The sequence below is a fragment of the Symphodus melops genome (assembly GCF_947650265.1).
Source record: "Symphodus melops genome assembly, chromosome: 5".
NCBI classification, from domain to species: Eukaryota; Metazoa; Chordata; class Actinopteri; order Labriformes; family Labridae; genus Symphodus; species Symphodus melops.
The window spans coordinates 3816974-3833087 of NC_136695.1; the positions used below are offsets into that span (position 1 = coordinate 3816974).

At 44.0% G+C, this 16114-nt stretch overlaps 1 protein-coding gene and 1 long non-coding RNA gene across 2 annotated transcripts; both read right to left on the reverse strand.

The window, feature by feature from the left end:
• Nucleotides 1–801: 801 nt before the first annotated feature.
• Nucleotides 802–3543, reverse strand: LOC306823660. The gene is made up of 2 exons (XR_013779033.1): nucleotides 2332–3543; nucleotides 802–1483 (listed from the first exon to the last, which is right to left on the reverse strand). It is a non-coding gene; the product is annotated as an uncharacterized lncRNA (long non-coding RNA).
• Nucleotides 3544–3548: 5 nt separating this feature from the next.
• On the reverse strand, nucleotides 3549–13973 carry wdr26a (WD repeat domain 26a). Its single transcript, XM_079343378.1, has 13 exons — nucleotides 13866–13973; nucleotides 13720–13776; nucleotides 13023–13159; nucleotides 12502–12599; nucleotides 11879–12035; nucleotides 10819–10957; nucleotides 10571–10711; nucleotides 8203–8322; nucleotides 7303–7448; nucleotides 7140–7218; nucleotides 6904–7033; nucleotides 5964–6158; nucleotides 3549–5055 (listed from the first exon to the last, which is right to left on the reverse strand). Exons 1-13 carry the CDS (start codon nucleotides 13944–13946, stop codon nucleotides 5033–5035), a joined length of 1503 nt encoding a protein of 500 aa, XP_079199504.1. The 5' UTR covers nucleotides 13947–13973; the 3' UTR covers nucleotides 3549–5032.
• Between the last annotated feature and the right edge of the window lie 2141 nt (nucleotides 13974–16114).

Sequence of the window (16114 nt, forward strand, 5' to 3'; positions counted from 1 at the left end):
CAGAATCTTTTTTTATGCGCAAGCATCCTGCAGACCTCCCATCACACACACACCTCTCTGCCTCTGTGTGTGTGTGTGTGTGTCTGTGTCTGTGTTTGAGTATTTTGCCCCATTAAGGTTGTTCTTTTTAACTGTGTGAGGACAAACCTGCACTGATGCTGTGTTAATTGAGTGAACACACACACTGTGTGTGTGTGTGCGTGTGTGCAGACATAATCAGACACACAGGCCTTTTAACATGAACAAGTCTCATTCACTCCAAACTGTCTCATCCAGTGTTTTCTTTGTTTGTTTGTTTTTTTGAGGGAGATTATAATGTTTCATTAATAAAATCATAAAAAAGACATCAGGGTTTTTTGTTTTTTTTTGTCGTCTCAAAATGTGAATCCCTCCTGAACATGAAACATTACATGAGATCCTTCTTGGCCTGACCTCGAGGATATTTAACAACAGCAGAGTCATTCAATCAGCACTTCAGAGCCTCTACATGTTCAATTCTCTTCAGTCAGACAGAGCGTGGGATGTCATCGACATTTAGTGAAGACTTGTTACAGCCCGAAATGTAATACCTGGTCCATAATGTAACAAAACGCAACCTGCAGAAATATGATTGGCCACCCCAAAATACTGATCCCCATACATTTATTTGATGTTTTTGTTCTGACATGCATCACTCTGATGAACTGTCCTACGATGGTTTGTGTGAGGCGGCTCACTGAAGTCAAACTGAAAGGAAGACGCTCGGTCATCATACACAGACATCCTGCGCTCAGCATTAATTCACAACACTTCAAAATGAAGGACGTTTTGAACCCCTGAATGCTTTATTTAAAATATGCATACATAACACTTGTCCTACAGAACGATACAGAACAGTACAACCACTGCTTTAATAACACATTTAAAATATGAAACGGTTTGTGGCAGAAACTGCCTGCAAGCAAACAAGAGTTCCTACTTTGGCTTCTTACAGCGAGAAGAAAAGAAGAGAAGAAGCCGGAAACACTCGAACTAAAGGAAGTCACAGAAGCAGAAACTAGAAACACCACATCTGTGACATCGGTGTGTGTCTGTGTGACATCTATTGTTGTGGAGCACTAGCGTGTGTCTGTGATGGCTACGATGTCATTCAGGCAGATGAGCAGGGTTCCCACTGACAAGTCCTGCAGAGATTTAAGAGAATAAAAATCTGAAATAAACACGGAATCAGCAGAAGCCGGAAATGTAACCGTCTGAAATGTAAATCAGTCTAAAGCTGTTGTTTTGAGTTAAATCAGCAGTGTAACATAAATCATTATTGTTGCATGTAAAGTGTAAGTGTTACATGTTGCATCATAAGTTACTCTCATCATTAGTGTTAGAGGTTAATTGTAAGTGTACTGTGAAGTGTTACGTGTTATATCACCAGTATAACATGTTAGACAAATAGTGAATGTTACTTATTATGTAACAAGTCATGTCACAAAAAAATCATACAGTGCAACTTGTTACATTGTCAGTGTCACACGTAACATCGTCAGTGTCACACGTAACGTCGTCAGTGTCACACGTAACGTCGTCAGTGTCACACGTAACGTCAGTGTCACACGTAACGTCGTCAGTGTCACACGTAACGTCGTCAGTGTCACACGTAACGTCGTCAGTGTCACACGTAACGTCGTCAGTGTCACACGTAACGTCAGTGTCACACGTAACGTCGTCAGTGTCACACGTAACGTCGTCAGTGTCACACGTAACGTCGTCAGTGTCACACGTAACGTCGTCAGTGTCACACGTAACGTCGTCAGTGTCACACGTAACGTCAGTGTCACACGTAACGTCGTCAGTGTCACACGTAACGTCGTCAGTGTCACACGTAACGTCGTCAGTGTCACACGTAACGTCGTCAGTGTCACACGTAACGTCGTCAGTGTCACACGTAACGTCGTCAGTGTCACACGTAACATTGTCGTGTCACACAGAGTCATCAGTGTCACACGTAACGTCGTCAGTGTCACACGTAACGTCATCAGTGTCACACGTAACGTCGTCAGTGTCACACGTAACGTCGTCAGTGTCACACGTAACGTCGTCAGTGTCACACGTAACGTCGTCAGTGTCACACGTAACGTCATCAGTGTCACACGTAACATTGTCGTGTCACACGTAACGTCGTCAGTGTCACACGTAACATCGCCAGTGTCATACGTAACATTGTCGTGTCACACGTAACGTCGTCAGTGTTACACGTAACATCGCCAGTGTCATACGTAACATTGTTGTGTCACACGTAACGTCATCAGTGTCACACGTAACATCGCCAGTGTCATACGTAACATTGTCGTGTCACACGTAACGTCATCAGTGTCACACGTAACATCGTCGGTGTCACACATAACATTGTCGTGTCACACATAGCGTCATCAGTGTCACACGTAATGTCATCAGTGTCACACGTAACATTGTCGTGTCACACATAGCGTCATCAGTGTCACACGTAACGTCGTCAGTGTCACACGTAACGTCATCAGTGTCACACGTAACGTCATCAGTGTCACACGTAACATCGTCAATGTCACATGTAACATCGTCGGTGTCACACGTAACATCATCAGTGTTACATTTTAACCATTTAGAACAACATGATACTTTGTAAATGTTTCATGTTACGCCATGTTTGTTACGTTTTGGTCAATAGGGTGTTGTGTTACATCATCAGTGTGATGTGACATCATCAGTGCAGTCTGAGGTTTTGGTACAAAGCTGTGAGTTGTAAAAAAGCGTGGGAACCCTGACACACACACATCGTCCTGTCAGCCAGGTGTACGTCATACACGCCATAACATTGTGAAATACAGCACATATACACAGAACAGCATGTCAGGCAACATTGTTCTTTTACTCTGAAAGGAAACTTTGTACAAGTTCATAATGCCTGTATGTTACACCTGTGTACAAACATGTTACCACCTGGAGAGAAACAAATCACATCACTGAGCATTTACCAAGGCCTGAACATAGACTGTATATAAAGAAGTGGTTTTTCTACTGTCCAACAGGGGGCGATATTTCTACTTTAAAAAAAGCCTGACTCTCCAGTTGAACATCTTATTACTAGGTTTGTGTTCTCAATCTGTAGTTTCAAGTCTTCTTCAGTTCAGCATGATGCTCATTTGGAGTTAAAAGACCAGAAAGCGAGGGAGGATTTAAGGCGAAGCTACATGTGAGTCACAAGGCAGTCCCATGACGACATGAAAAAACAGTTGGGAAGGCTGTACATTTTTTTAAAGTAATTTTTAAAGCCTGTTTTCAGCAAGCTAAATCGTGAAAAAAGCATTTATTGTTAATGTATTGTTGGTTGATCCCTCACTCCTCGCCACCTCCCCCCTTTTAGTCCAAATATGGTCTCTTCCAGTCCCCCCCCCCCCCAAAACAAAACAAAAAGCAATCAAACTGGAGGCTTCAAGTGTTTGTCTACAAATGAATGAATGACATCATTATGGTTACATCCACTCCTCATATACAGTCTATGACAAAGACCCTAAACCCCCCCCCCCCCCCCACACACACTTTACCGATAACCTGTTTTAGTCAATCCTCTTTAAAAGTGAAGTCTGCTGTTTTCTTTAATCATTTTACAGTCAGCAAATCCACATGGAGATTCATCCGCTGCTGAAAATGATCCTCAAAAAAATGCTCAAGTTTCATCTTGTTGTGTGTAATTGATAAAAGCTGTTTAAGAATTATAAAATGTCTTCTTTTTTTTTTACATTATAGGAAACATCTGAGGTGGGTTTTTTTTTTTTTTTTTTAAATAAAAGTGATGTCTTCATTTGTTATGAATGGTTGCTATACATATAAAAAGTGACTGGTTGGCTGACAGAAGAAACAAATGGCACAAACCAGATTTGGCATTTGACTTTGCATTAAAAAAAAAAATTAAAAAAAAGTGAAAAGGTAAAAAATATTCCTCTCCTTTATTTTTTTAAAATCAAACCTGTAACAAATAGAGAAAGCTAAGCTTTCAGACTTTATTCTTGCCATTTCACATATCATCTACCTTAATGTGCCTACAATTTACAACTAATCCTCATCTGTTCATTTCAGGTGAGAGCGCACTGTGGGTTCATGGGATTTGTTGACCATATATAAGCACAGAGAAAACACCAGCCTTAACTTTAAAGCATTTCAGCTCTGAGCGGGGTCTTGTTTTGTGTGCACAGTGGACATCAGGGAGTGTGCCCTTTAATGTAACAACTCCACTCAATGTAAAAAAACAAAACATAATAAATAAAGTTTAGAACATGTAACAACTAAACCAAAGTAAATTAGTGGAGAGGACACATAAATAAAGAGGGATCAAAGATGTGACGGCAAGAAGGAAAACACACTCAGATGTGCACAGGTGAGGGCTGACCCATAAACCTTAAAACTTCATTTCATACCTCGGCTGCTGCTCACGGTCAGCTAACCATGCATCACACTACAGATAGACTATAGACTAACTGCAAGTGTAAAACAGCAAAAAGCCGTTGGACACATCGTCCTTTGCAACATGCTGATCAAATACTAATCTGTCTCTTACTAGAAGCTGAAGGAAAAATGAATAAAATTCTTATTCTGCTCTAAAAAAAAGGACAAGATAACGTCGCATTTTGCATTAAGAAGATATTCTTCAAGGTGGTGTAGCATCCATCAAATGTTCCCGTTGATAAAATCTCTTAAAATGTTCAGAGAAGGGAACAGCTCTTCAAGACTGGAGACAGAACACAGATCTCCCACAGTCAGTGAACTACTCATCAATAAATTATGTAGCTGATAATAAATAAGAGGGAGGAGGCGGGTGGCCTGTGAGGGGGCTGAGGGTCCACACAGGAGGACGGGTGGGTCAGACGCTGGAGGTGGAGCCCAGCTTCACCTGGCTGCACATGCAGCACCACAGACCCTGCCCCCCAGGAGTGCAGCTGTCCAATCAGAGCCTTCCCCCCCGCTGCATCACTTCAAGTGTTTATAGAGTCTTAATGCTCCTCAGGGTCACCGCGGCAACAGATCATCAGCTGTCCATGCTGCAACATTCTAACGGAACAAAAACAACAACAATGAAGTCATGGAGATCCACACAGGCTGATTCCTTCAATAAGCTCCTTCTAGGTGCCATTATGAGTAACACTTCTTTGATTTTCTCTGTTATGCAGATGACAATAATTATGATCAGTTATTGTTATCAGTGAAGCCTGATTCCACCAGTCAGGTGATAAATAAGAAGAACACTATTAGGACATGGTGACCTGGATGAGCAGGGATGTTTGTACTTCTCTCGGGCAGGAAGTTATGATTATTGACCTCATTTTCCCATAATGTAAATATCCTAGACGGCATTCAGCAGCACGCTCAGGGATCAAGATGTGTTCTTCAACTCTCATTTCAAGGACAGCCTTTTTTTTTTTTTTACCAACACAACATGGCACCAACCAGCCACATCCTGTCTGCGAAGATACAGGAAAACTAGTTCATGCGTTTGATAATTCTCGCTTGAATTATTGTAATTCCCTGTTTTATCAGGCTGTTTTAATAATTCCTCAAAGACGAACTAGTCCAAAAAGCTGACTAGAAGTAGGAGAAGAGCTCACGTTACTCCTGGAATATCATAAGAATCAATGTGAAGACTCCTGAAGATGTGCTTTCAAATCTTCTTCTTACTGTCAAAGCCAACGATGGTCCATCTTATCTTAACAAGCCCATCGTGCTGTAATACCCCATGAGAGCATTATGTTCCCTGTATGCTTTAAGGCTTACAGGGTTAGTAAATATTTCCTCTCCTACTCAAGCAGTCATTTTGTCCTTCTTTGTCAAGAGAGACAACGCTCCCTGAAGATGCATACAAATCAAGGAAATTATGAAAACTCTTTGAGTGGCCTGATGAGGATGCAGGTCTCCTGGAACGCCACATTATGATCACTATGACTGTTAATGGTGCTTCATACCAGTGAGTCCATCTGCATCCTGGACGTCCAGGAAGGGGGCGGGTCCCCAGATCCGGACGGTGCCGTCGTCTGAAGCGCTGGCCAGGAGTCCCGGCAGGACGGGGTTCCAGCTCACACAGTTGACGGTTCGTGTGTGACCGGTCAGCTCGGCGATGGGCAGCTCGCTGCGCCGGTGCCAGATGTACACTTTGTGGTCTGACAGAATCAAAAGCTGCGATGAGGATTTTGGTTTTGATTTACCTTCATTTGTAAACCGGCCAAGTTATTTTCTTAATAATACGTCTGTATCCTGTAGCTTCTAACTGTAACAAGAGTCAGCTGAAAGACTTCTTTTTGTTTAGAACTTCTGGAGCTGAACGACAGCACGTGTTTCAGGAGATGTGATATTCCTTTTTCATCATTTTGCTAAAAAAGTGACCTGATTCATCCCACAGCTGCTTCGCTCTGTTTGCACTTAAAGAAACTTTAAATCCATCTTCACTCTGGTGATTTGTTCAGACTGCCGCCCAAATCCGATTTTTCCCCACATCTGAATCCAATCTAACTGACTGACTGTCCACATTACATTAAATTGATTGATTTTTAGGTTCAAATGAGCAAAATGGATGACAGAGAAGTCTTTTTTTCCACTGACCAAAGTTAACTTCCGGCTCGGTGGATCTATGTTGTTGTTATTATTGTCGATGGTGTCGCGATGCGAGTGACGCAGAATACACACTGAAGCGGGCCGAGACGTTCAGATTGAGTCGGATCTGTAAGAATCAGATTTGAAACCACCTCTGTGTGTGGTTTGAATCAGATTTGGAAAAATCGGATCTTAAGTGACTTTTTGTGTCCAGACTGGCAAAAAAAAAAAAAAAAAAAAAAAACTACACACACTGGTTGAGCTAAAAATCTGATTTGGAGGTGCGATGTGAACGAGGCCTGAGTGTCGTCTAACCTTCACTGCCGCTGGCTATGAAGTCCTCGTTGTGTCCTCCGAAGCAGGAGTGGATGGTGTAGAAGCCTTGGGTCACGCCTTGGTACTTCCTCACCAGCACCCGGTCCTGCAGGTCCCACAGGTGAACTCCCTGTGCACACACACACACACACACACACACACACACAGGTGTAACTGACTGAGCTGTAGAAACCAGCAGCTGAGCTTCAGATAAAAACAGCCGGTCAGCTGCTCACCTGAGTGGCCACGTTGAGCAGAGCGAGCCGTCCGTTTTTAGAGACGGTGAAAGACATGATGGGATGATCCTCCTGCACGCTGCAACGACAAGACAGAAAACCTCAACAGGAAGAACACACACCTCACCTGTGAGACCACACAAACCAGGAACATGTTACTCACATGTTTCTGTCGGTCAGATCCTCAAAGTTGTACCCTCGGATGCGTTGGTGCGTGTCTGATGCCAGGACGGTCCGGCCGTCATTCAGACACCACAGACACTGCACTCGGACCCCCTCCCACGAGTCCAGCAGGTTCCCATCAAGGTCCTGGAGGACACAGATGGACATCAGACTGCTGCAGGGAAATCCCCCATCATTCAGATTTAAAGGGGAAGTACGCGGTCTCAGACTGGGCGGACTCCAGATCTTAAATAAGTCAGGACCACCACTGACAGGCTATTTTTTCACATCATTGCCGTGATAAGAGCAGAACAAGTTCCTTTAAAGTTTGATTTTTATCCCCCAGTTAAGACAGCAACCCTTCCCAGAGTTACAGTGTGGGAGCGATGCGTTCACTGCACACAGGATCAGGACTTTCACTGACATTTAAGGTCTTGGTCCTGAAATGTCTCAGCCTTGTCTCGGTGCGCTCTGGTCTCAGGTATGTCTCTGTCTCGTTTAGTCTGGTCCTGACTACACCCCCCACACACAGTCCTCTCTCTGCAGGCACTCTGACCTGAGGACATCTTGTTCCTTCATTAAAACAAAGCTGACAGCGTTCTGCTCCTAATGCTTAGAGCCCGTGTGTAGAGTTAAAGAAACATACAATAAATAAAGACACACACACACACACACACACACACACACACACACACACACACACACACACACACACACACACACACACACACACACACACACACACACACACACACACACACACACACACACACACACACACACACACACACACACACACACACACACACACACACACACACACACACACACACACACACACACACACACACACACACACACACACACACACACACACACACACACACACAGAGATACTCACACACTGGTAGAACTGTCCTCTCTGTCCTCCGGTGACGAAGCGTTTTCCGTCGGGGTTCCACGCCACGCTGGTCAGACTGTCCTCGTGAGACTGACTCATCTTTGTACGCAGCTCCCCCGTCTGCGCACACACACACACACACACACACACATCAAACTCTACAACACACTGAGATAAAGTGTGTGTTAGACGAGAGAATGAGCCCATGAAAGGCTGTCAACACGTCTTTATGTTCATGTGTTAGGGCCTCTTACTGACACTCTGTCCTTCATTTCTCACACCACCATAACTGAGCTGGAATGCTTAAGAAAGAGGAGGAGGAGGAGGAGGAGGAAGAGGAAGAGGATGTGGAGGAGGATGCTGAAAGAAAACATGTGAATCCGAGCTGCAGGAGCTTGTGAGTGGAACAGTCAGCAGTGACACAGATGGTAGGTTTTTTTTGTTTTTTTTTAACGAACAGTTTGTGCAGAGTGTGTGACAGCTGGTTGCCATGGAGACGCTGGTTGTTGCACAACCTCACTTTTTTTTTTTTAAGCAACAAGTGCAGCATCTGAACAGAGATAAATAACCCAGGATTTATTTTTGCAACATCACTCAACATGTAAGAACTCTTTTTATTGTAAATTAAACAAATTCAGAGGTGAGGTTTAAAATCTTTATTTGCACGATAACGTCCCAGCCAGTTTTCAGATTTTCTTTGAGGACATTTTTTCTAACTGTCGAGTAAAGCACCAAAACACCAGCTTGGGATCAGGAGCGTTAAGGCAGGGTTGGTAATTTTTCTCCAGATACTCTTTGTAGCTGCCATCAGAGTCAGTTTGTTCTGCACAGTTTAATTTCTTCATTTGGAGTCAAATATTACAATGACCTACGTTTAATAAAGGAATACTTTAGTTTTATAACATTAAGTTAATTAAGAGCAGTTTTCTGAAGAAGGTTTCTATTATTCTCTCAGGTGGAACTATTGTTCTGTGCGCAGTTTGGGGTAGGACATTTTAGTGAGTGACGTTCCTCACCTCGCTACGGGAGGTGGAGACTGACACATAAGCAATGTTTCTTTTAGCCCCTTTCTTGTAGCAAACTTTGACCACTGTCTGCATCGAGGTACCGATCTGATGAACCAATCACAGCCTGCCTGTCTCCCTGCATGCTCGACACACTAAGTGAGGGGCGTGGCTTTAGAGGGGTGGGTGGGTGCAGATGGAGCATGGAGGGAATGCTACTTTCAAAATCATGCGAGTCGTTTAGAGAATTAACAATCCAAGTGGGATCGAGGCAGATCTCTTGAAGGCAATCCTTTGCGTTTGTGTTTTGAATGGACTCTGAAGCTCCTTCAGTGAGCGACTAGTAATGCCTTAATGTTAAATCAGCCACAACTAAAAATGTTGCGTTACAATCTGAACACTAAGTCCCACATGGTTTCAGTGGTGTTTGTTATGTTTTTACTTGTTGTGTAATCTGATTGTACTCTTGATAATGTTTGTTGTGTGGATGTCTTGACCGGGCGGCAAATGAGTTTACCCGCTGGGGATTAATAAAGTTTTCTAATCTAATCCGTCCCTCTGACTGTCTGTCTGTAAACACATCTTTACACAACGCACTCTGAGCTCTCAGAGAGCGTAAACGGCTGCCAGTGACAGAGCACGAGAACTGGAGTTTCAACATTAAGACCCTCTGCTTAAAGAGGAAGAAACAGCTCTTACATCAGTCTCTTCAAAAGACACCAGACTCCTTTAAAACACTCGATAAGATAAAGAAACCTCAGACGAAGGCAGCAGTACATGAGCAGCTCCTGTGTCCTCTGAGGTAAGACGTCTGTTTTTGTCAACGGAGTCGTTGGAGAGAGAGACGTCACTCTTTAAAGGGATATTTTCTGTAATGATGTCAGACACTTCAAGCTGCACCTGTCAGTGACAGAATCTGAAGTGTGTGGTGGAAACACTCTGGTCCATCAAGGATTATGTTTCAGACTGAGACAATCGATTTGACTTTTCAAACGCTTTTGTACCCGAGGCAGAATGTGTAATCTATCCATCCTCAAACACACTGCTCTTCTGATAACTCTGAGAAAACATGGAAACCCTTTATAAGCTCTGTTAAAGAGACATTTATGCTAAAGTGAAGCTCTCCATTTGAAACAACTGCCTGTGTGTCCATGTTTGTTTGTTCTCCACTCAGTGTCGTACGGACGCGCCGTGTCGACTAAAAGGGAAAAAAATGTACGCAGGCATGAGGCGGTAAACTTTGTTCACTGACATCCTGTTCGACCTCCCTCTGAGCGAGGAGCAGCATGTGACAGAGTCCAGCTTCAAGCTCACACACGATGAGGATGAGGATGAGGATGTGATCTGACCGAGAGATGTCGTACCTGTACGTTCCACAGCCACAGCTCGGAGCAGTCATCAGGACCGCAGGCGATCAGGTACGCATCGTCAGGACTCCACGCCAGGTAGGAGACCCCGTACGCGTGACCCTCCAGAGTCTTCATCAGCTTCAGCTGCTGGGTCTCCTGCACACACACACACACACGTGTGACTTACTTCACACGACTCTGTCTGCTGAGTCATCGCCTCAGACACTGATGATGATGATGATGATGATGTCATGGCTGGTTACCGGGTCGACGTGCCACACGATCACCGTGGTGTCTTTGGAGCCGGTGGCCAGTTTGGTGCCGTCGTTGGAGAACTTGCAGAACCAGACCTCGTTACAGTGCTCAGTGAGGATCTGCTGGGTGTAACACGGGAACTGTTTCCTGCACAACATGAAGTCACAGCTCCTTTAAACACGTAAAGGTTTAACCTTTACTCTTAGTCACATAGGGACTCCTAAATCTTGTTTGGGGGATTATTGTATAGAGAGGGGAGGAGGGACAGCGGGTGTGTTTTGTAACCAATGTCTTGTGTCCTGCCTGTCTGTATACTGCTACTGGACGCCCTGAATTTCCCTCGGGATCAATAAAGTATCTATCTATCTATCTATCTATCTATCTATCTATCTATCTATCTATCTACACACACTCTGACGTCAACACGTTTGATGCTACACATTTAAAGAAATGGACTAATTAGTGATTGCACACAGATTTAATCACCCTGCAGACCTCACAGTGTTTTAAAAACAAACAAACATTATTAGTTTATATCAAAAATATCAGGCTGGTATGTTTAGAAACCCTGTGCTATCAATAAATGCTGAAACAAAGGGTCGGCTTAAAACACAGCTTATTAAAAACACTATAACCTCTGTTATCATGATCATCGTTTCAAAAGCTTCAAATAAAAAAATGATCTTTTTCAATTTTGTCTTTTAACTAAAAGCTGCCGAGAGAGAAAAGAGTGAGAAAGCGTCGGTCCATTCAAATTCACAGGCGGACAGAAAAAAAAAACGTTGAAGTCATTTTTGTTTTGTCTGTTAAAAATGTAAAAGTCTGATTTGTGTCAGTCACAAACAGACAGAGAGGAGCAGAGGAGGCGACACCGTCCTTCATAATGTTGATGTATTTGTGCAACTCATACAGTGTGCAGGAGTTCATCTGCTGCTCCACTTATTCAAATCAATATTGTTGCCATGGGTTTTTATTCATGTGTCCTCATTTCAAAGCAGGCACCCTCGAGTTGGGAGTTTTTATGTGCTTTTGGTGTAACGAGCTTAAAAGGTGTGCTGTTGTCCTCACCGGCTGCAGGCGTGGTCCAGCAGCAGGGACACAGAGTCCAGACCCCCGTCCAGCTTGGTGTTGTGGTAGAGGCAGCGGTCCCTCTGCAGCTCCACCGCCTGCTTCAGCAGCGTCTGCAGGCGGCGGGGGGGCAGCATGACGGACGGAGGCAGGTACGCTGCACACGGGGCAGAGGAGGAGGAGCCACACACTCAGGGGTCAGAGAGGTTGTTGAATGTGTGGAAACATTGAATATGATATGATCAGCAGGCAGCGTGGAGTGCATGGGAAGAGTGTGTGTGTGTGTGTGTGTGTGTGTGTGTGTGTGTGCAGGAGAAACAAGACATGAGTCAGGACTGGATGCCTCGGACTGCTGTGCTACTTAAAAAAGCTCTTCACATCGTTTGACTTGTACTAGTATCATGTACTAGAGTTTAAAAGTGTGGTATCGTGACAACCCCTCCGCTCCACACACACACAGTGTAACACACTGCACACACACACACAGTGTAACACACTGTACACACACACAGTGTAACACACTGTACACACACACAGTGTAACACACTGTACACACACACAGTGTAACACACTGTACACACACGCAGGAAGAGAACAAAGGGTGTGAGTCAGTGTTTACTCACTCTGGAGTCGGTCCAGCAGCTTGGTCCGGGACGTCGTGCCTTTTCCCTCCCACTCTGCTTTAACTCTCAGGTCGTCTGCATGACTACACATCAAGTACCTACACACACACACGCACACGCACACACACGCACACACACACACACACGCCTGCTGTTACACTGTCCTTCCTCCAGCTGATAATACAACAACTCGTCATCGTCATCATTCCTGTTTCTGCTCACTGCTCAGTTTACATCCATCAGAGAAGTCACACTCTGACTCCTGATTGGCTCCTTACAGTCTGACAGCTGCCTGTAAACTGCTGTAGGTTGGCAGGGTCGAGGTGAGTATTAAGCCCCTCCCCCTCCGTCCCCTAGGAGGGGATGTTCGAGCTCCTCAGACGTTCATCAGACCAAACTGTCGGCTAAACCTCGCACAGGATGTTTTTACTTTAATTTACTGTCGTCTGATGAATCCTCTCGCTGAGTCAGGATCTCCATGGAAACACATAAAAACAAACACAATGAGCGCGTGCACCGACCCGCTCAGGATGTGGATCCGCTCTGTGTTGTACTTCAGAGGGGTGAGTTCTGCTCGGAGGACCTGCAGCGCCTCCAGAACCTTCCCGTCCTCCAGATACTCCAGATACTTCTGCTGCAGCAGCAGGAACTTCATCCGCTGCACAGGAGGACCAACAGGGGGCGTTAGTGAGCAGATTTCAACCAGGCATGCACACCTTTTGTTCTTCTGGTACCAACGTGAGGTTTTTCTCATTTTTAAACGTCATTTAAAACATTTATGAGCATCAAATCTTTAGACTCCATCCCAGAGGACTGTTGGAGTGACCTTGGAGTGACCTTTGCCCTCCTCTGATAGATGTCTGTTTAGTTTCCTCTCCCTCCTCAAATAAGCACCAACTGAGACGCTGCGTAGACTTCTGCACGTTGTCTCAAGATAGTGACAACAACATTGCATGAAGTGTTTCCTGTGTCTTCAAAATAAAAGAACTTCCTGTCAAATCACCAACATTAGCGAGTCATTTTACACATTTCCTGTTAATGTAAATGTTTAAACGTCTCATTGTGAACTTGTTAATCTCTGTGTAACATATGTAACGGTGTTTCCTTTAAGAAAACAGTTCACAGTAATTTGCTTCTTATTCAAACACAGTCATTGTTTAGTTCATCAGTACAATCTAACCTGTGAGTGCTGTTTGTTTGTTTACTACTGTAACTTACCACGATGGCACTCGGAGAATGCATCAGCGCCTTCAGCTCATTCAGGTCGCTCTCCGCCTGAACAAACACAGAGCACAAAGCGTGACTTCCACAACTGATGAATCAGTGATTGCATGTAACGCTTGGTGTGAATCCAGAGCACACACCTTGTCCCACTCGCCCTCCATCACGTGGTTACGAAACTTGGTGGCAGATGGATGCTCCAGCCTGCAGCCGGACTCCTGCATCAGGAGGTCCACGGTCTGACTGGGATAAGAACCAGAGAGCAGGATCAGACATCTTCTGTGTCTGCACTCAGGGGGACAGAACTGTGAGCTGCACAAAACTAATGATGATGAGACTGTGAGCTGCCAATTATCTCACCAAAATTAACTCAGTGAAACATCAAAGCAGCTCCGTCTTTTTGATGATGTGAGCATATTGCAGGTTAAAGACAAAACTTAACTAATCATAGGAAAATACGTTAACAATACTGTTTTTAAAGAAATTCTGAAATTAATAACCCACAGGGTCTCCTGGAGACGTTTTAGTACGTGTTCGCACGTCTTTGCTTTTTACTTCCGCATTCGGCTGTGACGTAACATGAGGGAGTCCCGCTGAATCCCCGTCTGTTTAACATAGAAAATCATGGATCCGAGTGTCACTCCCGTCAATAAATGGGAAGAAAATATGTATTCCTTTACATATAATGGTCCACTGGCTTATTATTCTGAACCTGTTAGATGTGATAGAGAGCAGAAACAGGCAGGATTAGAGGAATAACGGCCTCAGGAGAGAAGTGAAGTTGTGGTGTGAGGAGAGACCCGGAGCAGGCGTCCTGCTGAGTGACAGGTGTCAGCTCGCCATATATGGGCTCGTGCTTTGTTCACATCAGCATATATAAAGTTTGTAATCACATTCAATCAATTAAAAAACTATTTGTAGAAGGTGCAAGTGCCGATCATTCACCTTTACATTGTATGGGAGTTGCTTGTAAAAACGGCAAATCTGTACAACGTATTACGGTGCCGCGCTGTGCGCGCGCGCGAGAGAGAGAGAGAGAGACAGACAGACAGACATAGAACCCGATTACACGGCCTGTGCAAATGCAGCTCTATGTCTTTATTGTTTATTCCTCATGTAGGCCAGTGCTCACGTTGTTATAGAAAATACAGTGTATGCTGCAGGATTCTCCTGACGTGAGTTCACAGCGCACGTAATCCACACAAACATGCACAACAGCGCACACACTCCACAGTTTAATGCGTGCACATATATTAGGCTACTACAAAAAGTATAAAGTTTTAATGGAATAGAGGACCGACAGACGTAAAGCTTGTGTTTCTGTTTGTTTCCAAACCGCGCGTTCCGTCTTTCCCCACTGCGCACACACAAACACACACACACACACACACACACACACACTCCACAGTTTAATGCGTGCACATATATTAGGCTACTACAAAAAGTTTAAAGTTTTAATGGGATAAAGGACCGACAGAAGTAAAGGTTGTGTTTCGTTTCGTTTCCAAACTGCGCGTTCCGTCTTTCCCCACTGCGCACACACACACACACACACACACACACACACACACACACACACACACACACACACACACACACACACACACACGCGCGCTCTCTTGTAACAGAGTTGGATTTATAATAAATCGTATGACTACATATATTAAAACAGACTGTCCGGTGTCTATTACGCTCACACTAGAGAATATAACAGAGGATTCCAGCAGATCAAATCATTAAACGCTTTCTGTCTGCGTATATAATATTTTATGTTAAACAGCCAGAGATTTAAATCATTAATAAGGAAACGCTTTTGTGTCTGATGCCGAAATATTCAACGTGTCTGTTCGATCGTTTCTGAGGTTGTGGGAATAATTCACCAAAACACACTATGAATAATCAGCCACTTACACTGTGCACCTGAATGTGCGCAGCGCAAATTACAAACTATTGCAGGGAGGCATCCTGTCTATTCTCACTCACTACCACGTATCATTACTCCTCTTTAATCATGTTTTAGCCTGTTTTTTGTGCTTTAATTCTTTTGTGCTGCCTTCTAAATGTTTGTTTGTAAAGTGTTTGATGCTCTCGGTGCAAGACAAGTTCCCCCAGGGGCAATAAAGGCTTCATTCATTCATTCATACACAGACGCATGAAGCCGATCAAAGCACAGTCAGAGAACGGGACTCCCTCATGTTACGTCATATGACGCGTTGTTGAAAAAAAAGCACGTTCTAAACGGCTATGCTAAAACAGCCACTTTCTCCTCTAAATTAGAGCACTTGTGTGTTGTAGAACATATTAAAAAAATAACCTACTTATTTTACAGCCATTAACAGACTATATAAAATATTAATTCAAAAAAATTTTAACCTGCAATATGCTCTTTAAA

Coding starts and splice junctions, on each gene's coding strand:
- wdr26a (XM_079343378.1), bottom strand. CDS start 13,946: ATGCAGGAGTCCGGCTGCAGGCTGGAGCATCCATCTGCCACCAAGTTT. Junction 13,777..13,865: donor TGGAGGGCGAGTGGGACAAG/GTGTGTGCTCTG, acceptor GTGTTTGTTCAG/GCGGAGAGCGACCTGAATGA. Junction 5,056..5,963: donor GGATGCAGATGGACTCACTG/GTATGAAGCACC, acceptor TTGTTCCGTTAG/AATGTTGCAGCATGGACAGC.